Raw genomic sequence first — 10,808 nt, 5'->3', positions numbered from 1 at the left:
ATTCCTAATTGGGATAAACTTCTCCATTCGCGCTAATAAATTACATTCGCACGTTCATTCGCTGTACCCCCAGAGTACTCCAATTCCTCTGGGTAATTGGGGCCAAGCCCTTCTATTCACACAAATAAATACATTCCAATAAAAAATATATCACACACATGAAGACACAAAGATACTGTATACAATTAAAAATATTTATGGCACTGAGATATAGCGATTTGCGCCTGGTGCCATGTCTCAAGGCTGCGCACGGTCATTCGGGATTTTTTTTGCTTATTTAGTTCTCTACAGTTGTTATTACAAGCCGTACAGGTAATGGACACCTACGTGGTAACCCCCCCCCCTGATCTTGATATGACCTATGCGCAACCTGGTAAATATGACTGATTGTTATTTCAAATTTTTAACAAACCTGACCACTGATTACTATTATTTCCCGTCACTTCACTAGCTCTTCCTCAAAAAGAAGGTCACGGGGCCATTTCTTCTTAAGACGCCATATAAGATTGAAGGGTTGTCCAGTTGGACAAGGCTTGGGCCAGAGTGTTGTGGAACTTAGTAAATTTTTAAATAAATGGGATGGAGGTGTCCAATTCAGTCGTAGTAATGTTTTCTATACTGTAAAAAATACTCGTTCGTGATTCGCTAAAGGGATGAAATCAGGTGATTTGAGGTGACCAACCCCGGTGGTCCTAGGGCTTATCCCTTCTCCTTTCTCGGCCCAAGACAGTGCGATTCTCGCGTTCCGCGCGTAATCATTGTGGATCGTTGTGCCGTTTGAAAAAAAGTGTAATTTATGAAATTATAATTTCATTTTCTTTCGAGATCGTGGTCGGGAATTTTACGGTATTGACGGACTCGAGGTAAACGGTTTACGATTTTTCCAAACTTTTCTCTCACAACCGTCGTATTCCACGTCTTCTACACCCCCTGCACCCCTCGGCGCGAAAAGAGGCAGCGGCTCGAGGTGAGTCCCATTTTTATTTCATTTTCATTTGATTATTTATTAATTAATTAGTTTTTTAAAGTTACAAATACAGTCCACTTATACCCGTTAACATTAGTCTTGACCGGGCCGTATTTTCTGATACAATTTCGAGAGTCGAGTCCTTACTGGTTATTTTCGAACCTGTCCGCGTTGGGAGTCGGATTTATTGTTTTATCTTTATTTTATTTATAAGCGCGTTTAATTTTACTCCGTTGGGAAAGAAAAGTAATTTTTATTTTCCGAGATTGAATGCTTGAATTCTGGTTAGAGCTTGAAAAATCTTGCAGGAAGATATTTAGAGGCAGGAATGTGGATTGTGAAGTCGGAGTTCGGCCATTTTGAAATTGGAAAGACGTTTTTTTTACGAGGGTATTTCAACTTCCAGGTTATAAGAACCCTCGAGGTACCGGTATCTTTGAAAAAAAAAGCTCATTTGAAATGACAGTCAAAATGATTTTTAAATTTTATAAAATAAAGAAAACTTTATTACTTTTATCATGTTATTCTTAATTATACATATATAACTAACAACCAAAACATTTCACCCATTTGTAATATAACTTGATTTGTATATATTTTTATATATTATGTCAAAGTTAAACATTTTTAACAGTTAATAATTGAGTCTTTGTCTAAAAAAGTAAAAAAAAAAAAATGTAAATTGCTAACGAAAAAAAAGACGGTCAGGTAAAATTTGTTTTAGATTTTTAATTAACATTTCAGTATAGCATATTTTTTCCTCTTGCCTTAATTAAATCTCGAAGAAGCCTCGGCATACTTCCTACCAGTCTGGAAATGTCTCTTTTGCTGGAGGTTAGCCCTTTCTTCACATCCTTTCAAGATCGTGGAGTGTATCAGGAAGTGATGGATGTGCTCTTATTCTTTTTTTGAGGTTATCCCATAAATGTTCGATGGGGTTCATACCTGGAGAACAGGCTGGCCAGGGTCTTGATGCTATGCTGTTGAAGGTACGTTTGTACTATGCGACCGACATGTGGACGGGCATTATCGTGCATTAGAATAGGATTGTCGCTGATTTCAACGAGGATAGGCAACGCAAAATTTCATCCACATAGCGAGTGGCCGTCAAAGACCCTCTACGAACAACCACCAACTCCATTGAAACTCTCCCACTCCCGTTGGCTGTGGGAAAAATTTCAGGCTTCATACCTCGTAGAGCAAATCTACACTCATTTGTATGTAAAACGTACAGCAAACCTAAAGACAAATGGCTGTGTTCTCGAGCAAATGCGACCCTTGCAACTCTATCTGCTCTGGCCAATTCTCTTACGGGGCGAAAAGCCATCAGTCCATACTTGATTTAATCTTCTTCGAGCAGTGGGTTCAGAAATTTGGACACCTCGAACTAACTGGAGCTGATGAATCGATTGAACATCAGTAAGGTGCCCGTAACGTAATATTTTCAAAGCCAAAAAACGGTCGTCCTGTGGTTGTTACCCTAGGGCGTCCAGAACCACGCCAAGTTATTCTTAATATTAAAGCAGCACACAGTTGCTAGAAAATATCTACTGGGGTCTTGGAGTGTTTCGTAGGGAACTGCATACCTGATGGAACGTCCGTCAACAATAAGTGCCACACCACGCGCAACATCCTCAGCACTAAGCGGCCTTTTTGGCACAAAGATGCAAACTAAACAGTTTATTGCTTCAGAATTCAAATAAAAGTGAATAAACATTTTAAATTCCGTATAAAGTAAACATTGAAAAATCATTTATCCTTATTCTGGATTAAGGATTAAGTGTGTTTACCTCTAATTGATATTTCCAATTTAAAACAGCATAAACAAATATTTATTGGTAAAAACATTGAGACAAATTAAGGGCGGAATATTCTTTTATCGCGATAAAAAATCAATTGGTGGAATTTTTTGCCTGTCAGTGTACAATTAATTATACACAATTGTTTCGAAATAAAAAGTTTGTAACACATGCGGTATTCGAACCCACGACCTTCGGCTTTATGGATTATAGTGAATCCCAACAAAACCCTAGCCGTGAAAAAAGGGCAATGTTCCAGACCCCCTCCAAAAAATTAGCCTATCAATGTGATGGTATCTACACTGTGGTCAAGTTCGTTCTTTTTTAGTCCATAACCTAAACTCAAAAGGGCTTTATGAGTAATACAATCGTTTTATTTTTATTGGTTAACACTTGGCCGGTATCTGAATGAGGATTAAAACACCAGGACCATGTTTGCTCACACAGGAGAGGTGAGTGAAGGGAAGGTAGCGAACTCAAGAAAAGAAAAACTCCTCATTGTTCATTCTGAGACTAAATCTTCCACTTTAAAGTGGCACAGATTTTGAGTAAATTGCAATTTTCAGATTCTTACCTTTACTTATAAGACCTACATATGTACAAAATAACACATTTCTACTTATACGGGAATCGCCTGTTAATTTTGGTGATGTGTTGATGTGACTACCCCCTTCTCCCCCTCTCCCCATATAGCGGCACTAATTGAATAAAATCCAATTTCCAGATTTTTTCCTTTACTTGTTGTACAAACCCTACAGTTTTATCGAATTTTTCGTTTCTAACTGTTTGCGAAGTGCCTTATAATTGTGACGATCAATGCGTCAGTCAGTAACAAAAATGCAAATTGTGAAATTCCCCCCTTTCGAAAAGGCTAAATATTAAAGGTTCAATTTTTATTGACCTAAGCTCAATTTATGTTTCAAATTTCAAAAGCCCATCTTAAGAGGAAGCAGAGAGGGTAAGAAAAACCGGGTGAATTGGTCGTGCAAAGATACACATGGTGGCTTGCTGGGACTTGGCCAGCGCACTGCCGTCAGTTCAGATGCTTTCAACTATTATATTTTAAGGAAAACATTTTAGTTTATATTGACTTTTATAAGAGTGGGGATCTGCGAAATTAAATATGTCCAAACTAGATTTTCGTCTAATTTATTTGTACGGATTTAAACTTGGGCCACGTACGGCTCAAACCGCGCTTAACATCAATATAGTTTGGTTCATTAGCGAATTCAAGGTGCAGTGATCGTTTCAGAAATTTCATCTTGGAGATTTCGATCTCGAAGACAGTGAAGGTCGCGGTAGGCATTCCGTTGTGGACGACGACCAACTCAAAAGTCTGCTGTCAAACCCCGCCACTGTCACTTCCCGTATTTTCAAAAGTACCAATCTTTGACGTATAGTGTTGATTATGGTCGAAACCTAGAGATAGTTGTGAAGAACATTTTTTGTACCATGGATGCGATAGTTGGCTGGTGATTTGCGTAAAATCCTCCTTTAATTGCCTTGAATATATCACATTATTTCTATCACTGATACTTGGCGATTCGTTTAAAGTGGCATTGACATCCATTGTGACTAATAGTTTTTTTGGTACCCCTTTTTAGCCCAAATTGATCCATATAAAATGGACGTCAATACCACTTTCTCTGATATTTTCCAGTTGGTCCACGAACGACTTGAAGCAGTCTGAGAATTTTTTTGCTTAATTGTCATCCACACAGACACTATAGGTGATGATCGTTGCTTCTCCATAAGCACGACACTTCATGGCTTATATATAGCCATATGCCCTACATATAATATCCGTAAAACGCTTTTGGAAGGCCGAAGACCACCCAGTGTAAGTTGAAAAAATCAATTACTACTGGGCTATAATACTTAGAACGATGGAGAACGTGTTTGGAATTCGTTTAAATCTTGCCTTAAGGTTGAATCTACTTTCTCTTTCATTCGTACTTTTATTCTTTTGTAGTCGTTTATCATTATTAAAATATTATGTGAATCTCTCTTTGAGAAAATGGGTACTTCAAAGGGCGAGGCAATAAGAGGAAATCTTCATAACAATCGAGACAAAAGGAGGAATTTGCGACACGCGTTTTAGTCGCGTCGTAATGTTTATTTCAGGCCCCTTTTTCACTTGGTCGGTTGTAGAACTTAATCTAGTTTAGGCCCTCTACTTGGCAATTTTATATTATACGCAGCAAAAAAAGTTAAAATAAGTGTCTCAGTCGAGAAGATTTTCGAAAATGGAAACGACCTCTAAATTTGACACGTTTCGAAGACGCATTAAAGCTTATCGCCGGGTTCGATTAGTCCGATTTGGATTTATGAAAAGGTCTCGTAATTCTGGGATTATTCTACTATTCAAACGTCTTAATTTTGGATTATTCGATTTGCATACGATTAAACGGAATGAAGCTAATATGAAAAGAAATGAATAAATATTCAATGTTCTGATGACCGGAAAGAAAATGGAGAATATTAATTTGGTTTGAGAAAAAATAAATAAATCATTGACAAAAAAGATCACATACAGTGTAAAAGAAACCTTCAGACTTTGTTCAACAAACTCGGATTAAAAATAGCACTAAGTTAACCTATTAAAAAGAAACACAACTATCTCGCTAGATAATAACGGTGTTCATAGCATCACATGTCAATGCAAACACACATTGGACAGACTGGAAGGAAATTAAGAGGTGGATTCAAAGAATATCTCAGATACTTCAGAGAGAACAACTGAAAATCAAATTACGCCATACAATTAATACATCACATTCATGAACCAAACACAATAGAAAAGCATGACTTTAATACAAAACGCACTCAAAGGACGAAAACTCAACGTGTTGGAGAACCTAGCGATATTCAGGAAAAATAACACTGAAAGACGGAATGAACAAACAACTCACATTCACAGACTACTGTCACACCACTAAAACACTACATAACAAAAACGCTAACATTCAATAGAATACATCAAAACCAATACAGCAAAAAAAAAAAAAAAAAAATAGACAACGGAAATAATCGACTTCATCACCGACTAATAAATGTCATGACCACGCCCCGACACTCGATGGACACAATGACAAATAAGCCCTACTTGGACAAAGTGACAGACAGTTCCTCACTGAAGATGGCTCAATGCCGAAACGAGTTTTGAATAATTCAACAAACCCACGAGTAAAGACGAAACCAATAAGTAAACCAGTTCAACATGAGTTTACAGACTATCATACCTAGCAAGCATCGACTTTATCTACATATCCCGATGCACTTACTCTTTTCTAGACGTAGTTGCCCTTGAGAACAAGAAAAATTTACATAATTGTGTATTGGGCTCGATGATCTGGGTTGATAGTAAGGAAGTTCAGGGTTATACTACTGACTAGTGTTACGCTATTTTGGAGACCCATATTAAAAACATAGTTTGTACCTCGTGTTCATCAAGATGGATTTCAGGAAACTGGATCTTTTTTAACACTTTAGAATGCTCTCTTGAAGTAGGTGAAAAAATAATCTATCAGTAAAGGATAGAATATATCCCAAAATTAAATTTAATGAAAGTTACTTCCGGACCATGTGGTGTTACTGACAAACCGAACAAAATTTAGACTTGATTCTTGTGGACCTTCCCCCGTCCGAAGAATAGTGGCAAAGGAATTAAAAATAAAGACTTTGATTACATTTGATTTGTATAAAAAAGGACTTTAATTAAAATATAAAAAAGAAACATCAAAGGAATGGCGGCTCTGCCATGCTTCAGCACATTATTTTTAAACAAGAAACAAATAACCAAACGCATTCATTAATAAAAACAACAAAAAGGCTCACTGGCGTTGAAAAAAGTTTGATGCGAAGTCGACAAAAACTGTAGATTGAGAAGTGATGAATCCAAGTTAATGGCTCAAGTCCGCAAATTTCTTTAGATCAAGAACAACTTCCGACCTCAGGAAACATCTAAGAGAGACTGCCGTGGTTCCATCAATTCCCGACGTGTTCGGCGCTTCAACCAATCAGCGAAATATGGCCATTGTTGATACTCTGGCATTATACGGCATATAGATATGCATATTTAGCCACGGTAAAGAGGTTAAGGTTACAAAGAGCCTCTTTACGGCCTTACACACCTCAACCCATATTAGTGTAATGTACAATTTTCATTATTATCTAGAGCTTTTTACCAGCTTTTAGCTCTTCATTAAGCTTTACATATTCCAAAGGGCTCCTGTATGTATCCTTCAGTACTTCAGACCTTGGATTTTCCTCTACCAGGAATAGAATCATAGCCTGCTGCTGTTTTTTCTTTTTCCTGTTTTTAACTGCACGGGCTTGTTTCTGCTGCTCCGAGATTATAGTCTATAGTGCCTCCGGATCTGCAATGTCCAGTTAGCAATCCAACTATTATTCTAGTCTTTGCATGGTTTGTGGTTAGGTAGGTTATTCCCGACATGTTTAGGGATGGTTAGGCCTAGGTTAGGTTATACCTAGGTTATACCTAACCTAGGTTAGGTATACCTAGGTTATACCTAACCTAGGTTAGGTTATAGCATTAACGAGGTTCCCTTTTCCCAAGCCTCCACTAAATGGCGTTTTAATTTGAAATCTTTATCAAATATGAATGTTGGAATCATGTCATCGACAGCTATCCCAAGAGCATTATCTGCATGAAGTTGCATGAAGCTTCAGGAAGCTTTAATTGTTCCTTTTTATGTGAGTAGGCTATTGGAGCCGGTCTCTGCATTAGTCAGTGAATTGTGGCCTCTCTCTGCATGAAGAGATCTGCCCTGTATTGACCTGACCTGAGATCTGATCTGTAGTGGTGTTATAAGAACTTCCTTGTCAATTTATCAGTTTAATATTGCAAATAGATTTGCCAATATGCATTAATTGATAGTAAGCATAAAGTAGGGTCTGTCATGTCGAATTCCTCCAATATTATTTTAGCTTTTATTTGTCAATCGAATCGTTTCCAATTAAATATGAAATTGCTTCCACACCTAAATCATTCATACGCTAGGTATGCTATTTAACGTCAGTTGTCTTCAATCAAAACGGCTGCTTTCTTGTCCGTCTGACCATTATAAGCTGATCGAACCTCTGTGAAGAAATTAAGGCTAATTCTAAAGAGAAATCTTCTCCAATTTTCGATGTTCAGGTACGACAATTAGGTTCGACTTTTAAAGAACAAAACTCGGAATATGCTACATCCTCCGCCGAAGTACCTGTTTTTGCGGTTCTGCAAGCAATATTTCTGGTTCAACTAAAAAGATGCACTAATGAACAATTACTTTCTGAGCAATCGTCCATCGTGATCTGAACATCCTTGAAATCGTAGAGTGGCAAATTTGACTTACGTAAGCCTGCAGAATGGAATATTGTTACATCAGAACCTTATTTTCACAATATTTGAAGATACGCCGCCACCTGAGTTTTTATTATTATTTTAAATTTTAGGGTCGGCAAACTATAGTGGGGTCATCGCCATCCCTCTCTTGCTTAGCTTTACATTTCTTTTCTTATTTTTCTTGTATTTTAATAATACTAATTTCTTTTTATGTTTCTCCAACTTAGTTACGATAATTCATGGTACAACCGTAACCAACTATCTATTTTCTTTGTCTATTTCTAGCCTCTATGTACCTCAGGGCCTTGTCAATTTTGGATAAAATAAGACGAATAACAAACACGAATACACAGAAACCAGATGGTAGTCTGCTTATCATTCACACTACCCAAGGGGTATATTCCTACGGTAAATTGGGATAAATCCTTCTATTCACGCTAATGAATTAGATTTGCACGTTCATTCACTCAACCACATAGTACTTGATATTCCTCGGGGTAATTGGGGATATGCTACCTTTCACGCTAATAAATTACATTCACACTACCCCAGAATACTTGATATTCCTCGGAGTCATTGGGAATAAACCCTTCTATTCACGCTAACAAATTGCACATACATAGGGATTTTTTTTTTGAATGAAAGATAAATAGATGTTCAGTTCTATGTCTAATGCATCAATTGGCAAATTTTTATAGCTTGTAGCTGTAAATTGATATATAACAAAAAAAATTGCGAAGTGCATGTAGGTACCCAAATTGGACATAATTATTTTTTAAAGAATGTATTGTATCGACTTCATTCGATTCATCGAGTCCAGTTTTGTCGAACCCGCTTTTCGTCAAATATTAAACTTATAATAATTAATTATCTGATTAAAAATAAGAAGGCGTGTGAATTATAGTTTCGTTCGGATTCCGGCAGCTCGCGCTCAACCGGGAGAGTCATTGTTTCGTCCGGCCTTCTCCAGTCTTCTTCGCGCACTTTTCACGTTCGGTGCCCGCCTAGGTCCGCGTTTTCAATTTTTAAATGGCTTACGTCGTGTGGAGAGTGCTTCTGAAAAAATATAACAAAGTCAGACTTGGATTACTCACGAATCAGCAGCAACACCAACTGCCGCAACCGCCGGTGCATTATCAGGTGAACGACTTGTCTCATGAATAATTCTTTGGATTATTTAGGAGTCGTGTTGATTGCGATCGACTTGTTATAAACTGGCTGCTCGCAAAGTTATTGAATCAGGCAAAGTTCGGAAGCAGTTGTCAAGTCCCGCGTCTCACGAATTTCGACACGGGTTTATTTCACAACGGCGTATCTTATTTGCGCACTTGACATTTTGTCAGATCAACATGTCGAAGCGTTATTATTGCTACGGTTCGAAAATTTTTCAACGTTGCGAAGTTCTGAAATGTTATATAGTCAAAAAAGTCCACTTTTCTGCAAGCGAGATTAAAATTTAAAAAATTCAATTATAAGCTCACAAAAACATTTATTATTATACATATGTATCATTCATTTTTAATGTATTTTGCATGTAAATTTATGAAAATGCGGAATAACAATATTAGTATAGTTAAACTTTATGACTGCTATTTTTTGGGCGTTACCTGAAGAGATTAGCTTATAAATACATTATTAAATAAATTTATTAGGTTTGTGGTCAACAGATAAATTATTAACGGAAATTCTTCTTAGGTGAACCTACCTTGTTCCCTTTGCCGGAAATTGGGTAAATATTTCACAAGGATCTTGTAGAATAATGTATCAAATTTACATCGCCTGCGTGCGAAGGAGAGAGCGAGAGAAAGAGAGAGAGGAGAGAGAGGGGGGGAGAGAGAAGAAGAGAGAGAGAGAGTGAGAGAGAGAGAGACAGACAGACAGACAGAGAGACAGAGTAAATGAGTTTGAGAGAGTTAATAATGGTGAGTGAGAGAGGAGAAGAGGGGAAAAAGGAAACCAAAGAAAAATATTGCTATTATGTTGTGAAAATCTTATAATGAAGAAAAATGAAGTGTACACAATGAAATTGTCAGTGAGAAGAAATTTAGTTCTAAATTTTATTTTAAACCGTTTAATTGAAAATTGCACCGGCAACGAGCCGGCACACCTTTGCACGAATTCCACTGTGGCGTCAAACTTCAAAATGAGTCCTTTGGGCTTGTGATAAAGTTGTGTACATTGTGATACACCCACGCCCGACCCACATCTAAACATACGGCATTTACCGTTTTAGGACTTCGTACATTACATTTAATCAGCATGTTATCAACCGTAAAAAGGGAATCACTGGAAACCGAACTGGAAAAAATATTAAATGCATAATTTTTTTAACATTATTTTTCCTGAAAACATTAAATACTTATTGAGTCTCGGTTAGGTATCTGGTGTATCTGGTGTGTTTTGGTTTCTAAACAACAGCTTAAGCGCTATGCGACTTGTATACACAGAATAAGCAATGTTACCACCGGGAAATCAAGGCAGTCGTTCTAACAGGTGGTCAATGGTTTCCCGAACCTTTTCCTCCTTCGCCACGACCCATCATGTTGTCGATGTGACATCTGAGATTAGAACGATATATCTCGAGGAATATCCAGTACTCCGGGGTAATGTGAGTGATTTGTGGTGTGTGTTCGTAAGTATTAGCGTGATAGCAAAGTTTCTCCCCAATTACCCCGAAGAATATCGAGTTCAT

The 10,808-nt window shown here is 37.4% G+C and overlaps 1 protein-coding gene across 4 annotated transcripts in view; it reads left to right on the top strand.

The window, feature by feature from the left end:
• Positions 1-866: 866 nt before the first annotated feature.
• The window catches only part of LOC106670926 (puratrophin-1-like), a 463,198-nt gene continuing 453,256 nt past the window's right edge, over positions 867-10,808 (top strand). For 3 of the 4 annotated variants that reach the window (XM_014401713.2, XM_024225911.1, XM_014401640.2), the window contains exon 1: positions 9,055-9,256. In XM_014401713.2, the coding sequence (XP_014257199.1) occupies positions 9,146-9,256 (111 nt within the window). In that variant the 5' untranslated portion in view covers positions 9,055-9,145. Of the gene's footprint in view, positions 968-9,054; positions 9,257-10,808 lie in introns of those variants that run through there. The other variant, XM_014401935.2, reaches the window with a different exon arrangement.

Source organism: Cimex lectularius, unplaced genomic scaffold, assembly GCF_000648675.2.
Source record: "Cimex lectularius strain Harlan isolate CLEC.00 unplaced genomic scaffold, Clec_2.1 scaffold23, whole genome shotgun sequence".
NCBI classification, from domain to species: domain Eukaryota; kingdom Metazoa; phylum Arthropoda; class Insecta; order Hemiptera; family Cimicidae; genus Cimex; species Cimex lectularius.
This window is presented reverse-complemented; position numbering and strand designations above follow the sequence as displayed.